General features: G+C 41.7%; 1 protein-coding gene across 2 annotated transcripts in view; it reads right to left on the reverse strand.

The window, feature by feature from the left end:
• Positions 1–26751, reverse strand: part of LOC137088910 (corticotropin-releasing factor receptor 2) — a 141290-nt gene that overhangs the window by 55231 nt on the left and 59308 nt on the right. For both annotated transcript variants that reach the window (XM_067452286.1, XM_067452287.1), the window contains 3 exons: positions 8939–8999; positions 4430–4502; positions 3103–3188 (listed from right to left, as the gene is read on the reverse strand). In XM_067452286.1, coding sequence (XP_067308387.1) covers positions 3103–3188; positions 4430–4502; positions 8939–8999 — 220 coding nt within the window. The remainder of the gene's footprint in view (positions 1–3102; positions 3189–4429; positions 4503–8938; positions 9000–26751) is intronic.

Below are 26751 nucleotides of genomic sequence, written 5' to 3' on the forward strand. Positions count from 1 at the left end.
AGGACCTGATTCAGGACACGCAGGTCCAAGATTGGCCGTAACCCACCCCCTTTCTTGAGTACAATTAAGTAGGGGCTGTAGAATCCTGACTTCATATCGGCTCAACCACGTTCTTCGCCAGTAGGATATCGATGTCTGACTGCAAGACCTGAGCATCGCTGCCTCCAAGTAACCCTCAGGTTGCCTCCAAGGTCATCAGCCAAAGTAGCAGCCCTCTGCTTTGCAGCAGGAGGACCACTAGATTGGGTGATGCGCAATGGCGCTCCACCTCTTTTGAGGTATTGGAGTCTGGACCGCAGCACTGCGATGGTCAATCGAAGTAATCCACGAACGCTGTCTCAGCATTCTGAACGCCCAAACATGTGAGACAACAAACATGACCGTCAACAGGGGACCGAAATCGACCGCATCCAGAAACACACGGTTTGAATGAATGAATCTTGATAAAGACGCAGGGTCAAACCGTGTTGCTCTTTTAGAAATGAAATTGCTCTTTTCAGCATGCTGAAGCACTCAGGGAGATGACCACAGCTCACACAGTCAAATAGTGCAAGCCTGTGTGAGCACTAACAAACAGAAACGGCCAGTGAACCAACAATGCACTCATTTTCCGTTGAGCGCCCACCCGCTGAGACGCACTGTCACACCTGCACTGGAAACAGTGGATCCTCTCACGAGACACAATCCACAGAAAACACTCAGCAACAGCAACAAATACTGTTCGACTCCGAAGTAGAAAGCATTGATCTACCATTCCACTTCCTAATATACCGGTGCCACGGGGCAGAGCGTGGAATACGTGGATCGCAAGCCAATCTCCATTGACTCGTTTTTAACACACTCAAAATATATTGGTCTCTGAAATCAGATCCCAATTCGTCAGTCAGTTCCGACGTATGTCAAACGTGACCGACTGAAAGGCAACAATGTATTGAATCAATGTCTTGACTGACACATTTTACACTTTCAAACACACAGCATCTCAACATTGGAATATATATATTAGGGCCGGGACTTTAATTAATTACGCAAAAAAATAAATAACATAATTTTAACAATTAAAGGGGGGGTGAAATGCTGTTTCATGCATACTGATCTTTTTACACTGTTAAAGACTTGGAATCCCATACTAAACATAGACAAAGTTTCAAAAGTTAAGGTGGACGTTTGATGGGAGTATTTCTTTGTCAAAAATACTACTTCCGGTTAGTCATAAGTTTCGGCAAGTTTTTTGAGATCATGCGTCCCCTTTGACGTTAATGGGGGCGGAATTTCCTTGTATGGGCCTTACGGACAATTCTACCAGAAGCGCGTGAGAGAGAGAGGGAGAGAGCGAAAGTAACAGCCTACGCCCATCAAAGCGCTGGCTTGTAGGATGCTGCACAGGTGATGTGCACATAACAATGTCACCAAAAAAGTGCGTTTTTGGTTGCCAGACCAAGACAGTCCTGCACAGATTCCCCAAAACCCCGCATTAAGGCAACAGTGGATGGAATTTGCTTTTCCGGATCAGCAACTGAGTTGCGCGAATGTTTATATCTGTTCGCTGCATTTCGGTGCCGACTGTTTCATAAACAAGGCCCAGCTCGACACAGGATTTTCCGATCGCCTAATGCTGAAGGATGGAGCAGTCCCAACGTTAGAACCGCAGGCTGTGAGTAAGACTGCTTCAAATGTCTGTGTTTTTGCCAATGCTCATCAAGTAGCCCAAACATGATCACGTATAGTTAATTGATCAATGGAGCATGCGATGTGTAGTGCGTGTACATTTGTTTAGCTGGCCACTATATGTGTAACTTTATGTTTGTGTATTGTAAAAGCACTCCAAACAACAATACACAAAGAGGGGGGAAATATGTTGAACTAAATAAGCACGCTTCTTCATTCAAATGCGCTACTCTTTCTATGTAAACACTAACTAGCCTGCCTTGCAAAACCAGTCCGCTTACTGTCTACACAAACCACGCGTAAACACACAAACACACGTGCACAACTGCACTTCCCACATGTACACCTTCAAAGACAAAAATACGACGATATAATTCAAGTATAAATATGTAAATAACACAAGCCGCTAAGCATATTATATAGTTAGTGTATAACTTGTACCACATACAGACGTCCTGCTCTAGTCGTTTTTGCTGCTGCTCCTGTTCAACTGCAGCCTCTCGGTCTGATTCCGGATCATAGATGTATGGCTGTATCTGATTAAAAGCCATATTTTTATTTTGAATAAAGTTTTTTTCCCGCTGTTAGGGATGACACAGCTTTACGACGCACTCGACTCAACACAATAGCAGCAGCGAGCACACGTCATTATTTAGCTCCGCTCACACGACACGCCCCCACCCGCTCGGCTTTTTTCGGAAAGACTCGGAACAGCGCATCTTTCTTATATAATTATAAAAAAAATAAAGACTTTTCGGAGATATGCAGGATGCAATGCTACTCTATAGGTACTCAAGATTGACATGACACTGACTGAAACTGTCTTTCACCCCCCCTTTAAAATTAAATGCAATTAAAATGCTATTAATTTCGATTAATTAATTACAAAGCCTCTAATTAATTACTTTACTTACCTCTAATTATTTTTTTAATCGAGTCCCGGCCCTAATATATATTTTTTCTTTACTAATATGATATCATAATCTAAGGCACAAACCCAGTGTTTTGTCAAGTAATTTGCTTTACTACAGCTGAATTTATATTTAAATAACACTGATTCAACTCTTCTGTTTCTGAATACTTGTTAAAAAAATTATTCACCCAAAATTATAAGTCTGTCATCATTTACATGAATGCTCATTCCAAAACTCATTAAGCTATTATAATTTTCTAAGATTCTATACTCATTTCTCATTTATGTTTTCTGTAGTGTTTATATGACTAACAGGATACAATATTGTTTGTCAATCCAAAAAAAAAGGGTTTAAAATGAACTGTAAACTGTTCTTTTATGTATTATTTTTGCATATAAGTAGTTGTATATAGTTTTGAAACTACATGAGGGTAAAAAAAATGACAACTTTTATTTTTGTGATGAACTTGTCTTTATCATATTACTGTGATAGTGAGCAACAGTTCATTAAAGTGCTTTACCTGTATTGTATTGTTTCAGATGTGGTCGAGGCCCTCAGCTTTGTCATCAAAATGCGTACAATGTTGAAAAGGAACACAAAATTTATCTATATTGGAGAGGAAGAGAAGGGAAGTTGGTCAGTAATGTTGTGTTGTTAAATTAAATTTCCAGCAGTGTTTGAGATACAGTATTTAAACAAACTCAATGTCCCAGCAATCACATTTAAAGGCACTTGTGACATAGCCTGGCTCTGCCCTCCTACGTACTTCCACTCAATTTAAATTTTCCTTTAGTACTACGTCTGGGACTGCGGTGTATCTTTAGGTTTTCTCCGAACAAATGTTTACCGGTCCAATCAGCGAACAGAGGGAGTGGCTGAGAAACGTTGATGTTGTGCGATAGTTTGAGTTGTAGTTCAACTCAAGTAGTAATGGTGGCGGAGAAAGATGCAAGTGAAGCCATTCATGCAGTTGTAACAATGCTGCCGAATATCCAGAAGTTAAAGCCGGAGCAAGAACAATCTTTGCTGGGGTTTGTTGGTGGCCAAGGTGTTGTGGCCCTCCTCCCTAACAGGGTATTTTAGGGAAAAGTTAAATTTTCCAGCTCGCTCCTTTGAAGGAGTTGGCTGGGAGAAGCCCTATTCGGACGGTATTGTTCGAGGTGGCGTGCGTGCACATTTATTTTGGAGGATTTCCCTTTTACTGTCTATGGGATTTCCATGTGAGAAGGGCGCATGACATACATCACAACCAAACGTTAGCGATTGTTTATTACAGATCCAGAGTAGCTCTGGGGCGATCCAATAATTTTAAACTTCAACAGAGTTCCCGCCTTCGCAAAAGTAAATGTTTGTCAATGGAGAGTGGCCAGACTCTATGTACAAATGAAATGTACGAGAGTCTGGTAAGACCAGGCTACTTGTGACATATTGAGTGTGGCAAATACTAAATCCCTTTGTTCTTAGGATTTATGCATATTCATATTTGTATCTGGAACAGCTTGATCTTTCGGCACAGAACATGCAGCCACTCGACTTAGGCACTTACCATCAGAATGGCTTATATTAAATACTGTTCATATAATGATTTTATATGAAGGAGATGGGAAAGAGATTCACATCAGTTCAATAATTCTTTCAAAGCTCAAGCACTCTATCTAAAATTAGCAGACATTGCCATTATATAAAAAGCTGATATTCTGTCAGGGACTGGCCTACTATTTTCCGATGTTAATAATAATTGAACGGCTCTTCAAAATCACATATGGGCATTACATTTACATGTTCTCCATCCCAGTCTTTATAATGCTATAAGACTTGACAAATTTGAGGGAAGCAATAATACTTACTAGAAGAACTAGAATCACGGGCCCCTGATAAATGTAGTCTATGTACTTCCCAGGTTCCTTCCCAAACCAGCATCTGAAACACAGTGTTTTTTAAGTGTGTACTCACAAAACACACACACACACACACACACACACACACACACACACACACACACACACACACACACACACACACACACACACACACACACACACACACACACACACACACACACACACACACACACACACACACACACATATGCCGTAGTAACAGGGACTGTATTTGCTGTCACAATGAAATATACAGTGGGTTCGGAAAGTACTCTTTGTTATATTGCAACCATTTGCTAAAATAATTTAAGTTAATTTGTTTTTCTTATTAATGTACACACAGCACCGCATATTGATAGAAAAACACAGAATTGTTGACATTTTTGCAGATTTATTAAAAAAGAAAAACTAAAATATCACATGGTCCTAAGTATTCAGACCCTTTGCTCAGTATTTAGTAGAAGCACCCTTTTGATATAATACAGCCATGAGTCTTTTTGGGAAAGATGCAACAAGTTTTTCACACCTGGATTTGAGGATCCTCTGCCATTCCTCCTTGCAGATCGTCTCCAGTTCTGTCAGGTTGGATGGTAAACGTTGGTGGACAGCCATTTTTAGGTCTTCCAGATATGCTCAATTGGGTTTAAGTCAGGGCTGTGGCTGGGCCCTTCGTTATTTTAGCTCTGTGCTTAGGGTCATTGTCTTGTTGGAAGGTGAACCATCGGCTCAGTCTGAGGTCTTGAGCACTCTGGAGAAGGTTTTTGACAGGATATCCCTGTACTTGGCCGCATTCATTTTTCCCTTGATTGCAACCAGTCGTCCTGTCCCTGCAGCTAAAAACACCCCACAGCATGATGCTGCCACCACCATGCTTCACAGTTGGGACTGTATTGAACAGGTGATATTTTCCTCCACTCATACTGCTTAGAATTAAGGCCAACAAGTTCTATCTTGGTCTCATCAGACCAGAGAGTCTTATTTCTCACCATTTTGAAGTCCTTCGGGTATTTTTTTTTAGCAAACTTTCATGTGTCTTGCACTGAGAAGAGCTTCCATCGGGCCACTCTGCCATAAAGCCCTGACTAGTAGAGGGCTGCAAACTTTCTACAACTTTCTCCGAACTCTCCGTCTTCCATTTAAGGATTATGGAGGCAACTGTGCTCTAAGGAACCTTAACCCTCTAGGCGCCACGGTCGAGTTTTCTCGACAAGATGCGGCACTAAATAAAATGGCCGATTTTGCCAAATAAGGTGTGCAATTTCATTCAACCTCCCCTCCACTAGATGGTAGACATGTCGTACTTCATCCATACTCATAAAAACATTATGATTCTATACAAAATCTACGAGCAAGACAGCATTGAATCAGTGCAAACAAAAGGTGTGCGAGTGAGCCGTTTTATCATAGCATTGTCAACGTCAGCAAGTATTTGCATTAGATTATTATTACTATTATTATTTCCTAATGGCATCAATAAAGCTTACCCGCAATGAAGTGTTGGGTCTTCTATTTGCTCACCCTGATTCTGAAGGGAAATATGAGATGACAGTGATTCTGAAAGTGAAACTAACCCTAACATTACACTAAGCACAAATGGTGAATCCTTTGCTTAATGTAGATGGTCCTTTACCCAATGTCAGTGGTGGGAATAATGTTTCCCGGGGTCAGAGTGTTCATCACAAAGTTGTTAGGAACGAGGCGGCCGCGGGAGCCTCTCCGCGATCGCGGTGAGAGTATTGTGGTGGAGACTTTGTCTAATGACACTGGATATGTTAGACGAGGTCGAAGTATTCATAGGACAGTTCGGGGGCAACATGGAGGCAGGTTGGGGAGTCAAAATGAGAATGACAGTGGTCGTGACTGTGCACACACGGCGGCGTGCGAGGCAGATCTGGACGCGCTGCTCATAGCAGGAGCAGACACGGTGTGACACGGGGCTCTGAGCTATTCAGGCAGTTCCTTTGACCTCATGATTCTCATTTGCTCTGACATACACCATGAGCTGTAAGGTCTTATATAGACAGGTGTGTGGCTTTGCTAATCAAGTCCAATCAGTATAATAAAACACAGCTGGACTCAAAAGAAGGTGTAGAACCATCTCAAGGATGATCAGAAGAAATGGACAGCACCTGAATTAAATATAAGAGTGTCACAGTAAACGGGTCTGAATACTTAGGACCTTGTAATATTTCAGTTTTCTTTTTTAATACACAAAAAAAATGATACTTTACTTTGTCAATATCAATATTTTATTTATAACAAACACAGTACAGCACTTTCATGTAATACACTAGCTAAACATGACGTTTGTGCTTTTAAGCCAGGGACACACCAAGCCAACAGTTGGCTGTCTTAGTTTTTCTTATTTTAGACATATTATTCATGACCAGTGTCTGCCAGAATTTAGTTATTTTAGTTTATAAAGTTAAATATGGATATTTTTCTGGATACGCCTATATTAAACCCCTGGAACAGTTTTATGAGGGTTAGATGCACTTTTATTGACTTCAAAACAGACAGTTTAAATAGACAATTGTCTCCTTCACAGGCGTGTGCTAGTTGACAGAGGCCTTTTGTCCTTTTGGTGTTTTCAGGTGCTGTTTTTTCCCCCGATGCACACAATGGGAGGTGACATGAACGTCGGCTTTCATCAGTGCTGATTCTTTGCCATTGGTTTGGTGTGTCCCTGCCTTGAGTCACTAGTGACACCAAATGCAGTCACAAAAATAGTGTTTTCAGAAAGAGATATTGTGCTGACACAAGCTGTTAGTAAATCTGAAAGGCAGTCTGCACAGTTTTCTGACATAATTGCATATACTGTAACTTAATTGTGTACTCAAAACACTACTGTTCAGTGGTGGGCAATAACTAATCATTTTTACTTTGTCACTATACTTAAGTACATTTTTCAAGTATCTGTACTTTGTTATTTTATTTTGGGAACATTTTACTTCCTTACATTCCAAAGCATGTTGTGCAACTGCATTACTACATTACATAAAAACATTCCTCATTATTTTGACTGAAGAAATCATGAACGAGTTCATTCATTTAAATTAACCTGTTTAATTGGTTTGCGAATTGCACTAAATCTTTCATTCATTTGATTTGATTGCATTCGTTCTCAAGTCAACACCTCGCTGATTTAAAATGATCCAGTCAACAATTAACTTAATTCTCAAGTCTGGATTAAAACTGATCCAAGAACCTCTGAGATGGAGTAGTAAGTTACTCACAAATGCAAAATTTAGGATTTATAAATGAAAATCATATTTAGGCCACCACTTTCAGTTGTTTGTAAGCTAAATATGTTGTAAGAGAATGAGCTGATTAAGCCTAATGTTTGGAATGCTTGAATGTGGACGTGACCGTCTGAACGGGGTAGGCTTTAGAAAAAACTAAACATAACATTAAAATACTGCAAATGAGTGTAACTTTGCCAACTAGCAGTCACTAATAGAGTATTAGTAGACTGTCTGCTTAATATTTACTAACACTTTATTCTGATGCTCCTCAACAAACATTCTAACTTAGCAACTACATGTCAGCTTATTCTACTAACCCAAAGACTAGTTGACTTGTACTTCGAAATTAATGAGAGTTAGTCTGCAAGCAGTTTATAGAATGTCTAAAGTGGACTATCGAAATAAAAAATGTAGTCACATTTAGGCCAATTTAGTCTCAAGAAGTGTTTAAATAATACATAGAAAACACACACAAGTATACTACCAGTATATTGATATTAGTATAATTACTCCATTAAGTATACTTGGAAAATATTATGTACTCCAACTTTATTGAAAATGAACTTGAAGTATATTTTTGTAAGGTTCCTATGACTTATCTAAGTGATAAGACTTATTTTCACTTGGCAGGTGATAAAACAGTGCCTATTCTTACACTGAAGGAGGGCTCTGAGTCATCTGCATTAACAACCACTCAGAACACCAGTGTTGTGCCGGGTTTAACAGTTTTGTTGGTGCCACCAATGGCCAAGAAGTTGTGAACAGGTTTTTATTTTAACATTGGCTAACACAAAAACATTTGGTAACACATTAGTATGGGGAACACATATTCACAAATTAACTACGACTTTTGCCTCAATTCCTAATTTACTGCTTATTAATAGTTAGTAAGGTAGTTTTTGTAGCATTTAAGTTTAGGTATTGGCTTGGATTAAGGGATGTAGAATAAGGTCATGCAATATATTGGAATAAGGCATTAAATATGTGCTTTATAAGTTCTAAGCAACTAGTTAATAGTTAATAACTGAACCTTAAAATAAAGTGTTATCAAACATTTATTTATAACATTTTTGTTTTTGCACATATATTTCTAACTACTCTTTTATTTTTATAAATGTTATACATCCAGTATATTTAGTATTCAAATTACAGTCCCATTCATTGACATCTTTTGCATACTTGACTCAATTACCCAATCATCATAGGTTATTTCTGCAAATCTGCAACTTACTGTTCGTTTTCATTGTAAAGTTTTCCAATGGCCCACACTATAATTATCGGACATGGTATACCTGAAAGAGAGAAGATTGCAAATCACATTTCACAGATATATATTCAAAATATAACCAGGCACTAAATGTCATGATCCAATGTGGTGCAGTGGGAATATTTTGTGATTTTGTTTATATGCAACCACAATACCTGAGGTTAAGTTTAGATTGCAGACACTTTATATTTTATATAGGCCTATGCTTATAATACGAGGCTGTTGAATGCTTGAATCTCACTGGCTGACGAAAGTTCTAAGGTGTGCAATTATTTTCAGGGAAATGCATGACTAAAGTACTTCCAGGCAGGTCTTGACCGCATTACAGTTCCTTTTGATTTCAGTTACTTCAAAGGTCTTTACTGCCAACAACAGCAAAATTACCATAACCCACAACGACACTGACCAAGCAAATAAATATACCAAACAATAGGATAAAGACGATACATTATTTCCATGTTTTTTTCCACTAAATTACATTTATGTAGAAAACACCTATACTCTCTTTCTCTTGCTCTCTCCCACTCAAACATAGCCTGACAAGCCAGACCCACATCAAGATGTTTGGTCTGGAAACTCACCATTGACAGGGCTCAATCTGAGGGGCGGGATAAACGGTTGTCTTTCAAACTCCATCTGCACGCGATAGGATAGCGCTACAACCAACCAGAGCAACTTGAAGCGGAGCTCGTTGATAGATTAAACCTTTGCCGTATCCGGTCAGCAAAGCTCTGAACACATATTACTTTTTTAAAGCTACACTGTGTAACTTTTTTAATTTATTCTTAGCTAAAAACACGTAGTTCTTTCAAAAATATATGTGCTTATTGATGTATACAGTATTTACTTCTTTCAAGGTATAAAGTATTCTCGTAAGTTTATAATATAACATTGAAAATACATACGGGTGAGGGGTTTGAATGCTGGTCGCCATGTTGCCCCTCCATCTTGAAAGTACATTAGCCAAAGAGGGACATACCCGTAAATTCAAGCTTCGCCTTTCGCGTTTTAACACACAATGGCACCATGTCGAATGTGAAGAGGGGGATTGCCATGTTAATCTTGGACTAAATCGGCCACCATAGGAGTTAAAACAAAATCAGAATTGAGAGGAACAGAAACTAATATTCACTGGACGGTCATATACCTTTTCAAAACTAGATGGGGGAAAATATCACACAGTGTAGCTTTAAGAATGACTTCAGTGCCGTTCTTTGTTCTTTTTTCAGAGATAAGCTTAACTCCAAGTCTTCCAGTCGTGGTCAAAGCTGATTCGAAAGACCAACGTTCGACAGCCTCGGTGTTTACTAGTAGCACCCAAGCGCAACTCGGCCATCATTATGTTAAGCCACGCCCACCAACTCTATACACGATGTGATTGGCCTGACCAGAGTTTGGTTTTTACAGCTCAGACGTGTATTGAGAGTTGCTAGATGATGTTCGTGGCAGATTAGATTTGATGCTTCTAGGGTGCAACTAGATTTCTAGGCTAAACCATAGACCGTAAAAAAATATGGACGACTCAACATCATCCGTTTCCGCTTGGTGGATTTGAAGCTTTTAGGCGGCCTGCACGGCACGGATATCTTGGGACCGAGTCTGCGCAGTAGCGATTTCGGGATCGGAGTTGCGCAGTAGAGCGCAGGAAGTAGAGCAGGAAGTACAGCTGCGATATCAAAAGCCCGCGCACACTCTCGCAGATGCAGAACAATTAATTATGTTGGTGTGAAATAAACAGTTATGGAAATGTAGAAATTAAAGCTAAAGCTCCAATCTGCTCCCAAAAATTTCGAAAAAAGTCAGTTAGTGCCTCAGTGACAACTTCACTCAGAGAAGACGTCAGTCTCAGCTGTCAATCATGACGTCACACACCCCGTGTTTATAGCATCAAATAACTAACTCAAACTAAACTTATTTTAAAAACGAACACTTGAAATGAAATCATCGTGATGATAACTGCCTTCAGCGACATAAACTAACTTTGGGGAAAAAATATTTGAAGTGTAATTTTATTATTTAGTTTGCCTCGCGTCCATTAGAAAACACAGAGGGGCGGCTATACTGGGATCGGTCACCGGGGGGCGATCGAGGCGAGAAAGCTTCAGTAAATGAGAGGGAGACTGCAGGCTTGGGCTAAACGCACACTCGCGCAGAAACGTGTTGTCAGCGAAGCTCTGACAATTTTATCAGTAAAATAGTTAAAAAATAACTGAATAATTGATGCCAGGCCTTTGGATTAATCAATATATATATATATATATATATATATACATATACATATATATATATATATATATATATATATATATATATATATATATATATATATATATATATTAATAATTTAACGGCCCATCATCAATTATTCCTTACATAACTTCGCTGTTCAATTTGATGTTTGCATTTTCAGAGTTGGAACACATTTACACTAGCACACATTTGGAACACTAGAACACATTTACACTAGCATGATTAAGTAACCAATACAATAATATTTCTTTATATGAACATACTATTTATTAAAATCAAGACAAAGTCTTAGGCCTGGGGCACACTAAGGATTTTCAAATCTTAACCGTTTCAACCGATGTTTAGCATTATAATCCTCTGAATCCACACACTTGAAGATTCGCCCGGACCGCGAGACCACACACCTGTCAACATATTCACACTGAGACAAGCTCTCACGAAGACTAGCGAGCTCAAACGTGACCTGAGAAGAAAAACAAATTGAGGACGGTTGTTTCGTCAGCTGAGTTTGGTTTTACAGGAATCAAATCAAAGGAGAAAATCACATCCGGTTGGTGAAGTTCAAGTTTGCTCTCTCATTGGCTATCATGAGTATGTGGCCAGATCAAGATTATAACGGTTGAAATTTGCGATTTAGGATCGTGCGGGCTCTGATGCGAATAGGAGCAGTACAATAATCGTAATGACACTACACAAAAAGTCGGTTGTGAGAAGCCTTAAATTGGGCCTCAGTCTCCAGATCATTGGGGGTTGCAAATCAGGTTTAAAAACTGTGTGGCCAGCCAAAGTGTCATTGCTTATGCATTTAAAAAAGTGTTTTTCTTTTTTGCATATTCCTTGCATTCTATATAGACATTAGGCACAGTAATACAGTAAAAAAAGCAAATATATTTCATTTGTTATTACAAACAATTGTTCTGTAATACTGCACAAGGTATATTAGTCCCTTGACTCCCTTCCAATTATGGCCATTAGTCAAGAAATCACAGGAGAGGTGCAGCTTTAATTTAACAGAGCTGAGTGCTACTAAATGTCATTGCAAATGTACTGTATTTAATTTAGATGTTGCCAAACATGACGTCTGAGTGGGTGAGTTGTTTGCTTTGTAATCAGTCCCTCTACCTCCACTAATCTGTCTGACTGAATCATGCAGATTTGCATACTGTTTGTGAATATGATAAGCAGGTATTATGACATTGACCAGGTAATGAGATAATCATAGCACAATGGAAGCATTGCCTCCTCTCATGAATTTTTAGTCTGGCATGTTCCTCCCTCACATTCAAGACATGCTACAGAAGCTCTATATGCGGTGGGCTCCGGATGGCAAAAGAGAGGCTGCCTCCCTCTGACTGGAACCTTACCCACTTGTTGCTGCTAACAGTGTAAATGAGTGACTTATGCATTATTCAAACTCACACCCTGTAATATGTTGTGTTATTTGTGTACAGTTCATTGTTGTATTTTTTCGTGGTAACACTTTACAATACGGGTGCACTAGTATGCGTAATGCTAATAACGCTTAACTAATGCACAGAAAATCATGACTTAATTTATGACTTATGAAGAACGTCTCGGTTACGTATGTAACCCTAGTTCCCTGAGGGAACGAGACGCTGCGTCGAAACGCTGTGAGAACGCCTCTGTTTAAATGCGTCGTGAAGCGCCTGTAGAACCATTCCATCGGAAAAAAGATCGATCGTCGGCGTGATGACGTCATCGACCGGAAGCTATAAAACGTCCGTGAAAACAAACAGGAACTAACTTCTGATAAAGCCTGAAGTAAGTGATCACGGACACGCCGGGAGTATGGCAAAGCGACGCAGCGTCTCGTTCCCTCAGGGAACTAGGGTTACATACGTAACCGAGACGTTCCCTTTCGGGGAACTCGAGCTGCGTCGAAACGCTGTGAGAACGCTTATACCCACATCGCCATAGGACCAAGTGTCTCGTATGTGTGAAGCCGAAGCGCACACGGTTACGAGAGTACCTGTGCCCCTACAGTAGATGCCAGGTCTAGTTCGTAGAACCTGACAAAGGTAGAAGGAGACGACCAACCGGCCGCGTTACAGATATCATGGAGGGAAGCCCCCGACAAAAGTGCTTTAGAAGCAGCCATACCCCTGGTTGAGTGCGCCCGGACAGCCAGTGGAGACGGCTGCCCGGTAGCTTCATAAGCAAGCGAGATGGCCTCGACCACCCACTTGCTCATCCTCTGCTTGGATACTGGGGCCCCCCTCTTAGGGGGTCCAAAGCAAACAAACAATTGTTCAGTTTTTCTCCACAGGGCAGCTCTGTGGACATAGGTATCCAGTGCCCTCACAGGACACAGCAGATTTAATCTTTCCTGGTCTGACGTCATAAATGGAGGAGGACAGAAGGCTTGTAGAGTGATGGGGCCCCGTGGGCTCGTAGGAACCTTGGGGACATAACCCGGCCTGGGATGCAGAAATGCTTTCACCATCCCTGGCGCAAACTCTAGACATGAGGGCTCTACCGACAGAGACTGAATATCTCCTATCCTTTTAAGAGATGATATGGCCAAAAGGAAGATGGTTTTTAGAGTGAGGAACTTATCCGAAACCTCCTCCAGAGGTTCGAACGGAGGACCGGACAAGCCCCTCAAAACAATGGCCAAGTCCCATGCCGGGACCCTCGAGTGCATAACTGGCCTCAACCTTAATGTGCCACGAAGGAAGCGTGTAATTAGAGGGTGTCTTCCCAAAGACACTCCACTGCAAGGGACGTGGACAGCACCCAAGGCCGCCACGTACACCTTAAGTGTGGAGGGGGTCAACCCTGCAGAGAACCTCTCCTGCAGGAACTCCAGCACTGTACCAACCGGGCAGTTAACTGGATCCCACTGGCGTTCTCTGCACCATGCTGAGAAAAGTCTCCATTTCAAAGCGTACAGCTTCCTTGTGGACGGAGCTCTGGAGTGTAGGATGGTCTCTACGACCTCGGCCGAGAGACCCTCCTCTATGAGCCTAGCCCCCTCAGAGGCCAGGCCCACAGTTTCCACATCTCTGGGCGTGGGTGCAGGAATCTCCCGCCCGCCTGAGAGAGTAGATCCCTCCTGGTCGGAATCTCCATCGGAGAGCCTTCCAGGAGAGATATCAGGTCCGCAAACCATACTCGGGTCGGCCAGTTCGGAGCCACTAGAAGTACCTGGGCCCCGTCCCGGCGTACCCTCTCCAGAACTCCTGGAAGCAGGACAATCGGGGGGAAGGCGTACAGAGGCAGCCTCGGCCACTCCTGTACCATGGCATCCAGCCCCAGCGGGGCCGGATGGGTCAGAGAAAACCACTGCGGGCAGTAAGAATTCTCCGCCGAAGCGAACAGGTCTATCTCTGCCTTCCCATAAACCTTCCAAAGGAGCTCCACCACCTCTGGATGGAGTCTCCATTCCCCGGGCCTCGGCCCCTGTCTCGACAGGCTGTCTGCTTCCTGATTCAGGGCCCCCGGGATATATACTGCCCTGACTGACAGCAATTTCCCTTGGGCCCACAGGAGGATCCGATGTGCCAATTTGTCCAACGGACGAGACTTCAGACCCCCCTGGTGGTTTATGTAGGCCACCACGGACGTGTTGTCTGTTCTGACTAGTACATGGTGGCCCCTGAGGTCGGGCAGGAACTGTTTCAATGCAAGAAACACTGCGAGCATCTCTAGCCGATTTATGTGCCAGTGCCGCTGATGCTCCTGCCATAGACCCTGGGACGAGCGACCACTCATGGTCGCCCCCCAGCCCGTGAGAGAGGCGTCTGTCGTTAGCGTTACGCGACGAACAAGAGCCCCCAACACGGGACCCTGAGATAAAAACCCCGGTTTTTCCACATGACCAGAGCACGTAGGCATCGCCGCGTGACTTTGATCGTGCGGAGCGGATTTCCCCTCGGGGAGAACCCTTTTGTCTTGAGCCACCACTGCAGTGGCCTCATGTACAGTAGGCCAAAAGGTATCACGTTGGACGCTGCTGCCATGAGACCTAACAGTTTCTGGAACTGTTTCACAGTGACGGCTCGGCCTAGCTTCTGTTCTTTGGCGGCTGCCAGGATCGATGCTATGCGTGTTGGCGATAATTGCGCCCGCATAATTACCGAGTCCCAGTTCACACCCAGAAAAGTGGTTCTCTGAGCCGGAGAAAGCACACTCTTCTTGGCGTTCAGCCTCAACCCCAGCTTCGACATATGGGCGAGAACAGCATCTCGATGCTGAACCGCCATCTGCTCTGTATTCGCTAGAATCAGCCAGTCGTCGATATAGTTCAATATGCGGATGCCCTGTAGACGCAGCGGCGCCAGAGCTGCATCCACACACTTGGTGAACGTGCGGGGTGACAGTGCTAGACCGAAGGGAAGTACACGATATTGGTATGCCTCTCCCCCGAAGGCAAACCTCAGGAACTTCCTGTGATGTGGAAGGATGGAGACATGAAAATACGCATCTTTGAGGTCTATGGTGACAAACCAATCCTCCGATTTGACCTGCGCTACAATCTGTCTGAGTGTAAGCATCTTGAATTTGAGCTTGGCCACCGAGCGATTCAATAGCCGCAGATCTAATATCGGGCGTAAGCCCCCATCCTTCTTCGGCACGATGAAGTAACGGCTGTAAAAGCCAGACTCCCTGCTGGGAGGGGGAACCCTCTCTATAGCCCCTTTTTGCAGGAGTGTCTCTACTTCCTGTGCCATTACCAGAGCCTGCTCCGGGCCCACCTCTGTAGGCAGGACACCGCAGAAAGGAGGTGGCCGACTTCCGAATTGAATGGCGTACCCCTTTTCTATTATCTGCAGGACCCAACGAGATATATTTGGTAGACGTTTCCACTCGTCTAGAAAATCTACTAAGGGAACCAGCCTCTCGAGGCTGGCCTCTGGTGTATTTTGAGCAACAAGCACAGTGCCCTGAAGCGGCGGACCGGCAGGGAACAACTGACTTGACTGCTCGGGGACCCCCCGAAGGGGGTGCGGACCACCCTCGGGTGGCCCGCGGAGACCGACTGCGCCCCGGCATTGTGGCAGGGTTGGCAGCGCGGCCCCCCGAGGGTGCCGTAGGGAAACGGGTACCGTAGGCAGGGGTAAGCACCGTTTCCCTACGGGGGGAACCACCCTCAGCGTCCTGACGCTTCTGGCGTCAGGAACGCTTCGACGAGGCCTTCTTGGCGATCAGGACTGTCCGCAGATCAGCCCTGCCCCTCGAAGGCCTCGTCTGAGAGCGCCGCCCCTCGTCCCCACGCTGAGGGGGAGCTCGGGCAGCGACGCTCTGTTTCTGCTGAGCCCTGTAGGAGGAGCTCGTACTCGGCTTGGGCTGCTTGGTGGTATCAGCAGCAGCCCCAGGGACCTGGACCCGGAGAGGGAGGAACTGCTTGAGCGCCGCAGCTTGCTTTTTCGACTCCTGGAACCTCTCGGTGACAGTGTGAACTGCGTCACCGAAGAGGCCTCCAGGAGAAAGCGGCGCATCGAGCAGAAAGGCTTTCTCCCTCTCCTTGATGTCTGTGGGGTTTAACCATAGATGCCTCTCCGTAGCCACCAATGCTGCCATGGAGCGGCCAACACATCTGGCCGTCTCCTTGGTGGCCCGGAGAGCTAGATCGGCTGATGATCTTAATTCAGCGATAATATCACCCCCCACAGCATCACTACCGTCCAAATCCCTCAGCAGGTCAGCCTGGTATGCCTGCACGATAGCCATCGTGTGCAGGCATGCAGCCGCTTGACCCGCCGCCGAGTACGCTTTACCCACCATCGCCGACGTTGTTTTTAGAGGTCTGGTGGGTAAAGTCGGGGCCTTCAGGGACGATGCCGAGGAAGGCGAGAGATGGCTCGCAAGCGTCTCTTCAACCTTTGGCATCGCCCCATAACCATACTGTCTCAGCCCGCAAATGTTGCTGTAGACCGAAGTCTGCGGGCTGAAGACACGATATGAAGCCGGTCTCTTCCACGATCTTGCCACCTCGGTGTGCAAATCGTGGAAGAACGGCAGGCCCCGTCGCTGAGGTTCTGAAGCGCGAGACGGCAGGAAGCGTTCGTCTAGCTTACTATGACGTTTTCTTCCTGCCTCAGATCTTTCAGTGGGCCAGTCGATGTTTAATCTGGCCACTGCTCGCGTCAAAACCTCAACTAGCTCCTCACTAGCAGGGGACTGAAGTGGCGAATCTTCAGTATCGATACTTTCAACGTCCACCTCCTCAGAGCTGGACAGATGAAGTACCGGCGGCTCTCTCGGGGGGAAGAAACCGCCATGCGTGCTTCCATGCCCCGAGAAGAACCGCTGGATGGAGCAGGTGAGGGCAGAGATAAGGCAGCGCCCGTCTCTAACCCCTCTGCAACATCCAATTGTGATCCCCACGACTGCAGCCTCCGCTCCGCCTCGGCGGCAGCGGGACCAGAGCCGCGGGGAACACGAGCCGAGGCACCCTCCTCGAAGAGTGCCCGGCGGGAGCGCAGCGTTCTCAGTGGCATACGCTCACAGTGCTCGCAAGCAGCCCCCTCGAGGGCTGCCTGGGCATGCTGCGCTCCCAAGCATGCAACACAGAGAAGATGTGTGTCCCCGCCCGTGATGTAGCGTGGGCAGGGAGGAACACACTTTCTGAAATTGCTGCTTTCACTCGCCATTCTATCTATTTTATTTTCTCTTTTTTCTGTTAATATATTGAATATTTAACAAAAAGGGTGGAAAATCTCTGCTTTCTAGTATAATAGACAGACAAAAACACCAAATAGACAGACAGGTTCACACAGATCGCTTGCTGAAGGCTCAGAAGCTAGTTCCTGTTTGTTTTCACGGACGTTTTATAGCTTCCGGTCGATGACGTCATCACGCCGACGATCGATCTTTTTTCCGATGGAATGGTTCTACAGGCGCTTCACGACGCATTTAAACAGAGGCGTTCTCACAGCGTTTCGACGCAGCTCGAGTTCCCCGAAAGGGAACTAAACAATTTATCAGTGATGCAGCAGTGCAACAAATGAAGATTCCATATGATTCATAAATTAAGTAATCAATAAATATATTTATTTACCTAATAACATATAGTGGTAACTAATAGTATAAATTAATGTATTAAAGCTGCACTATGTATTTTTCCGTATGCTAGAGGGCGCCTATTCAAAACAAAGGTGTAGTTTGATGGCGCCAAGTCTGAGCGCAGAATCTTGGGACATGTGGTCTTCTCCTCAAAGCCAGTGGAAAAGAATCGAGATAGGACTCGGGCAGAAATTATGTTCATGGATGTGATTATTAACGTTACTGTAGTATGAAGCAGAGCAGGACCGAGTTTTGTGGGAGCGGAGCAAGGCTGCTGGAGTGATTGTTGAGCAACACACTTCAGTGAGAGTAAAGCATTTCTGCAGAATAAAACAGGAAACCGAGGGTAACGCAGATATGATGCAATTGACAGGCGTTTACCTCAGACGCTATGCTCAGATATCCTGGCTCCTTGGTAAAAAGCAAAGCAATTTTCTTACAATTTACAAACAGTTAGAAACATTTAGAATATTGTAAGAATTCAACTGAACAAAATATATAACACTGGCCTAGTGGTTTTTGGATATTTTACTGCAAAAATACTACAAAGTGCACCTTTAATTACCACATGAATTTACTCAGATTGGTCGAAGCCATACAGTTCAACTTCTAGTTGTCTGTTTTAATTGATCATTAGCTAATGATTTGCATCATCACGGTATGACTTTAATTCTTGAGGCACATGACTGTTAACTAATTCAAAATTAATTTAAAAGCAATAACCACAATGACATATTAATTAGTTAACAGTCATGTGCCTCAACAATTAAAGACATAACATAATGATACATTTGGAAATCATTAGCTAAAGATTCATTGACCATTGTGGTATTTAACATATTCATTTACATTATTAGTTAATATTATATATTATTAGGAAATTAATACATGATGACACTGACATTTTTAATCAATAGCCATTCATATACGACTTATTTATTAATCATATAGACTCTTCATTAGTTGTTGATGCAGTAATCATTAATAAATGGTTTAGTTCTTCATGAGTCATACTGTCGCAGGGTGGACAAGCGAGAGACGTGGGAGGAGCAAGTCCTCTCATGAGGGAGCTTGAAGGCACACAAGTGAAGGACGAGAGAGGACCAGAACTGGACATTATGTTGTGTTTTATTTATGTTTTGTTAGATATGTGTGTGCATACATTAACTCTGTGCATCAGTCAAACATGAATTAATGCATATTAGTGCACCCATATTGTTAAGTGTTGCCTTGTTTGTCCTCAGAGAAAAATCCCATTACATAATAAAAAGTTTGGCCTATATCTGGCTTTTTTCATAAACATCAAGTGTAGCGTCAGTTCTGACAGGTCAGGTTAGTCAAACTGGCATCAGCTGGCATACGACGTCTATCTCAGCAATCAGCATACATATAAAAGACACTCCTTCAGCATTATCAGCAGCTAAAGCGTTTCTCCAGAGCTCATTTACCCTCCACCACCCCCAGCTCACCACCCCCAGCTCCTCCTCTCGTCCAGTCAGGATTTGGTATTCTAATTCTGACTAAAATTCTGAATTATTTTGTACATTTAATATGAACATTAATGATATCTGCAATACATTATTTTGGTTCGGAATTATACCGCCAATCCAAAATATATGCTAATAATTGATCAATATTTGTCGATAGTGGTCCTGACAGAAAAGAATTTACATTTTGTGTCAGGCGAATATATATATATATATGGCCATATGTGATAAAAGTTCATTATTTTAATGTAATGATAAAAATTAAACTTTCATAAATTTTAGATTCATTGCACACCAACTGAAATATTTCAGGTCTTTTATTGTTTTAATACTGATGATTTTGGCATACAGCTCATGAAAACCCCAAATTCCTCAAAAAATTAGCATATTTCATCCAACCAATAAAAGAAAAAAGTGTTTTTAATACAAAAAAAGTCAACCTTCAAATAATTATGTTCAGTTATGCACTCAATACTTGGTCGGGAATCCTTTTGCAGAAATGACTGCTTCAATGCGGCGTGGCATGGAGGCGATCAGCCTGTGGCACTGCTGAGGTGTTATGGAGGCCCAGGAGGCTTCGATAGCGGCCTTAAGCTCATCCAGAGTGTTGGGTCTTGCGTCTCAACTTTCTCTTCACAATATCCCACAGATTCTCTTTGGGGTTCAGGTCAAGAGTGTTGGTTGGCCAATTGAGCACAGTAATACCATGGTCAGTAAACCATTTACCAGTGGTTTTGGCACTGTGAGCAGGTGCCAGGTCGTGCTGAAAAACGAAATCTTCATCTCCATAAAGCTTTTCAGCAAATGGAAGCATGAAGTGCTCCAAAATCTCCTGATAGCTAGCTGCATTGATCCTGCCCTTGATAAAACACAGTGGACCAACACCAGCAGTTGACATGGCACCATCACTGACGGTGGGTACTTGACACTGGACTTCAGGCATTTTGGCATTTCCTTCTCTCCAGTCGTCCTCCTCTGGCACCTTGATTTCCGAATGACATACAAAATTTGCTTTTATCCGAAAAAAGTACTTTGGACCACTGACCATTCCCCACTCTTGACCTGGGGAATGCGGCACCTGTAGCCCATTTCCTGCACACGCCTGTGCACGGTGGTTCTGGATGTTTCTACTCCAGACTCAGTCCACTGCTTCCGCAGGTCCCCCAAGGTCTGGAATCGGTCCTTCTCCACAATCTTCCTCAGGGTCCGGTCACCTCTTCTCGTTGTGCAGCGTTTTTTGCCACACTTTTTCCTTCCCACAGACTTCCCACTGAGGTGCTTTGATACAGCACTCTGGGAACAGCCTATTCGTTCAGAAATTGCTTTCTGTGTCTCACCCCCTTGAGGGTGTCAATGATGGCCTTCTGGACAGCAGTCAGGTCGGCAGTCTTACCCATGATTGCGGTTTTGAGTAATGAACCAGGCTGGGAGTTTTTAAAAGCCTCAGGAATCTTTTGCAGGTGTTTAGAGTTAATTAGCTGATTCAGATGATTAGGTTAATAGCTCGTTTAGAGAACCTTTTCATGATATGCTAATTTTTTGAGAAAGGAATGTGGGCTTTTCATGAGCTGTATGCCAAAATCATCAGTATTAAAACAATAAAAGACCTGAAATATTTCAGTTGGTGTGCAATGAATCTAAAATGTATGAAAGTTTAATTTTTATCATTACATTATGGAAAATAATGAACTTTTATCACATATGCTACTTTTTTGAGAAGGACATGCACTGTAAAAAATTATTTAGAAAAAAAGTTACCTGGTTGCCTTAAAATTTTGAGTTATTTGAAATTAAAATTTTGAGTTAATACAATGAACATTTTTTGAAATTCGACAACCTTTATTAAAATATTATTAAAAGATTTTGTAAGCATATTGGGTAATTGTGTGTGTTTTTTTTTCTGATGATGTAGTGAAACATGCCAAATAGTGCTATTTTCATGATTTATCAATTTTTTTATGTGGTTCAGATACAATAATATTTTGAGTTTCTATTTATTAAACAAATTTCCTTCATTGTATCAACTCAAGTTTTTAATTTCAATAAACTCAAAATTTTAAGGCAACCAGGTTACTTACTTTTTTAAGTTAAACCAACAAAAATCAACCCAAAAATTTTACAGTGTGTATATATATCTTTTTTATTATTATTTTTTTTATTCCACAGAATTATTCGTTATTCGTTTTGAAACCATTATCCGTGCCTTTGCAGATTAGATATATTCGGCTTCTGGTACATCCCTAGATCTGAGGATGGCAGCTAAGGCATTCCCTCCGGAGGGCTGATCCTGATTAGATGGCCCAGAAAGGGGGCAGGGGGAAGGATTGTGTCAAACTGCAGAAATGTATTTGCCTTTACTCACGCTGTTATTCCAGACATATTTATGAGTTCAGGGTAACAGCAGATCATCTGTGTGTCTTCTTGCTTGTGCTCCATGATGCCTTTCTCCAATCTGTGCTCTGATTTTAGCTTTGGCTGAGCAGAGGTATATATATGTTTGCTTCGAGTCAAACAACCAAATGCCCCTTTTAATTCTCTTTTGGTCTCCTTTATCATTATGAATACATTGTCCTAACACATACAGTCAAACGACAAAATAATTCAGACTAGTAAGTTTTTACTAGTAAGTCCAGGATACTAGTTCATTTATGTAAGCGAGGATAGCAAAATAAAATAAACTGTGACACATTATACCCAAAAATTCTTCATACATTGTAATACCAGTAAAAGTTATACAAATGTGGGACCAAAATTATTCTGACAATTTGACCTTTTGCTTACGTTTTTTTTTTCTTTCCTTGCTAATGCAACCTTTTACACCACAGACTGAACAAAATGAAGCATTGCTTGGTCACTGGTTACCCTAAATTGGTATAATATAATTGTGTACTTCAAATTAACAGCTGATTGGTTGATTGTAATCCATTACATACCTTTCTATAAAGGTTACCTGACATTATCAAGATGAATTTGTTCTGACACAAACTGAGTTCTTGTCATATTTTATTACCATTTTCTCAACTATAGAGAATAAACTGTGATAATGTGAGAAAATGTTAAAGGCGTCTGAAAATGTTTTGGTTTGACTGTATGTGTCCCACCTTTCTGGCAATAAGTCTGCTTCCAGCAGTTTTTGTGAGAGTATGAGGAAACAGTGTGCACATTCTCTCTGTCTTATCAGTCCCACATTTGGTTTTCAAATCTGGTCTCTGTCTCCTGGAGGACCGTCCTTAAGAGATTCCAATTACAGCAGATCTACTTTCCAAGGTGCAGGGCACTATGTGATCTTTGAAACGGCCTCTTTGATGAGTTCTTTATTTTTTTTCATACCTCACAGAGTACTACTAATTTCTATATGCAGGTTTATAATTAATGCAAGAAATGCATAATGTATAATCATTCTAAAGTAAAGATAATGCTAACCCACTATTAATGACTCAAGTGTTCCTAAATCCTTCATAAGGAACTACTAATAATTTGTATCGGTATTTTAAAGTGAATTGCACGACAACAATAGTAATGAAATCATTGTAAACTTTTGATGTTTTTGTAAGGTTTTGGATAGTAGTGATTTAGTAGTGGTACTAGTTATTTGGATCATTATTCTAAAGTGAAGATCATGGTTACCCACTAGTAATTACTTAAGTGTTACTATCCAAAACCTACAAAAACCTCAAAATCTTACAATGATTTCAGTAATTATAGCGTTATAATAGACTGGATAAACCCAGCCTGGTCTGCTGGCAATTTGATTTCGCTCTGCAACTCATTTTGGAAACATGTACATTTATTTCTACTGCTTCTGTTACACTTTTGCGGGAACCAATCACAGACTGGCTTATCCAGTCTGTGATTATCCACCCGGCGCTCTATTGGCAGGTTTAACATGATGACAGATAGAGAAACGATGGGTCTTTGCCTGTTGATCAAGCCTCTTGTGGTCTGATTGGTTGACTATCCAGGACTATCCAATTGCGTACAGCCTTATTTGAATAATGCCAGTTGATCACACATCTTGTGCAGTAGAATATACATAGCAGACTCCCCAGACCAATGTTTAATTTTAAATTGAGCTTGGTCTGGTGATAGCCAGAAAAGCGTTATAATGTTTTTCACTTTAGAATACTGATCCAATTAGAATTCCTTTAGAAAGATGTAGTAACACTTCAGTCATTACTAGTGGGTTACCATTACCTTCACTTTAGATTTAATTATACATTATGCATTATTCATGTTAATTATGAATTTGTATAGTAATTCTTAGTAGTCCTCTAGGAGTTATGAAAAAAATAGTAGCTATTAATTAGCAAATTTTCAATAAACTATAGAACCACCAGATTCAACTGAGTGGAGCGCTATAACTTACTAATTCATTACTCTGTTTATTGTTAGGTAATAGTCTTTTATCTTAACTGAATAGCTTTTCTGTTGGTTGTGTTGCTTCCAGTAGTTAGTTTATGTTAGAGATATTATCCAATCGTGTTTCAGCCATCATGTGTTGCCAGGGTCAAAGAAATTGAGGCCTTGAGGACTTCAGAATCAATAGTGCCGGTGCCTCTAGCTTAAAATAAATGGCAATGAAACTGTGCTTTAACCATCAGATAATACATCAGATTTAATCAGCCAATCAGATTTCGAGTTGGTGACAGCCATTTAGCGGGCATACAATAATGTCGGCATTTTCACATTCTTTGATTGGATGATCCGTCGGAAGCCAGATATATGTTAAATATGAACATTTTTCTTACAAATCCCCATCGATTCGCTTCAGAATGTGTGGATTACTTTTATGGTGAATGGATACACTTTTTTTCGGCTTCAAATTTTGGGGCACCATTCACTGCCAATATAAAGCTTGGAAGATAAAGCTCTGATTGTATTTATCTGAAAAAAGAATATCATATACACCTAGGGTTTATCACTTTAACTATTATGACTACTATAAACATAAGTACAGTGAACTTATTGTGTTCATACTGAATTGCAAAATGGGCAAGATTAGGGGCAGGTTTGGTGGTAGGCTATAGGTCAGATAATGCATGGGTTAAAGGATAAGAGAATGTCAACAGTTAAATTACCGATGCAATCACATAAATGAATTACATCTGTAATTACATGCAGATATGTTTAAAAATATTAAGTACAATGTCAAAACAGGTACGTACACAATAAGTGGATTGTCTCAAATTATTAATTTAAATGGTAATTAAAGACACCTAATAAAAAGTGGGATCATATACTCACTGGCCACTTTATAGGGTACACCTGTTTAGCTGCCTGCTAAAGCAAATATCTAATCAGCTAATCACATGGCAGCAATTTAGCCATGTAGACAAGGTCAGGACGATCTGACACTACAGCACAATGTACCCATTTTCCAAAATGTCCTCCAAACAATATGACTATATAGGTCGTATTGTCACTTCCTTGAAATACTACCCATAGGAGCATTTACTAAAGTTGCTTTATCGACAATATTTTAAGTCATGAAATTCGACCCATAGAAGCATTTTCTATTATTGACAGTAGGATACTTTCATTTTAAAGCATTTTTCCTTTTTATCGGCTTAATATTTCTTAATAAAGCATTGCACTATACAACAATTTCGATCCCAGGGAACATGTGCTTGTAAAGTATGTATGCACTATAAATCACTGGGTAGGTTTAGGGATGGGGTGGGTGTAGTTGTAAATTAAAAATAAATATTTTTGCCAAATGAAAATATGACAAATGGTGGTAAAAATTCCACATACTGCATTAAAATGAACACGCATTTTGATTGGTAACGACAGTCAAACGTCATTTCATGACGTCAGACGTAACACGACACATTATTCATTATTTCACGCCCGCTAGAGGGCGCATGGGGACATTAGTAATTATGTTTACGCCCACTAGAGGGCACATAACTTTAAAAAGTAAATATCGTAAGGTGCTTGAAAAACAACCTATAGAGTCGTATTTTTTTCAATTTTTTTTCAAACTTCCAGCAGGATAACGTGCCATGTCACAAAGCTCAAATAATCTCAAAACGGTTTCTTGAACATAACGAAGAGTTCACTAAACTCAAAAGGCCTCCACAGTCACCAGATCTCAATCCAACAGAGCAGCTTTGGGATGTGCTGGAAGGGGATATTCGCACATGCCATGTGCATGTGCAGTCCACAAATCCAAACTGCATGATGCTGTCATACCAATTATGGACCAGAATCTCTGAGGGATGTTTCCAGAACCTTGTTAAATCTATGCCAAGAAAAATGAATCAAGCGTAGTGTTAGTTCTGGCAGGTTACGTTAGTAAAGCTCACATCAGCTGACTCTCAGCTGATTCACTCCTACCTATAGGAATATATGGCGCCTATCACAGCATATATAGGGTCCATTCAGTGTTATCAGCAGCTTTATCACGTTGCTCAGGAGCTAATTACCCTCCTTTATCCGCAGCTCCTCCTGTCGTCCAGTCAGGATTTGGTCTTCTGATATTTCTCTTCAATTGGACTAATTTCTCAAATTATGTTATTACATTAAATTATTGTCATTAAGAACATTAATGATATCGTTCTACCTATTGGTTCTGTTCTGTTTACAAGGGGTTATCTCATTTATCACTGTGCTCCTGCTCTTATCCATGCTAGGCTACATGGATGGGCAGGGAATTCTAGCCCAGAACAGAACCATACTGCAAATCCAAACTATATTCTAACTGTCAATCATGTTTGACAATAGTGATCCTGACAGAAAGGCAGTTCTGACGGCAAATGTGCATCCAACCCAGTACAAGCAAGGTGAGCCTAATAAAGTGGCCGGTGTGTGCATGTATAGATAATGAAATATTGAGATTATCTTTATGTAATATACTGTATAGTGTTTGTTGTATTGGTTTGCCTCTTGGGCTCATAAAAGAGTTAAGACTGGAATACACTGCAAGAATTTTGTCAAACATTTATCTGTCAAGACCGAATGCCCAAAATCAGCAGACTGTCTCTGATTTTCAGCAGCTGGACTTGACAG

The sequence above is a fragment of the Pseudorasbora parva genome, chromosome 9, assembly GCF_024679245.1.
Source record: "Pseudorasbora parva isolate DD20220531a chromosome 9, ASM2467924v1, whole genome shotgun sequence".
NCBI classification, from domain to species: domain Eukaryota; kingdom Metazoa; phylum Chordata; class Actinopteri; order Cypriniformes; family Gobionidae; genus Pseudorasbora; species Pseudorasbora parva.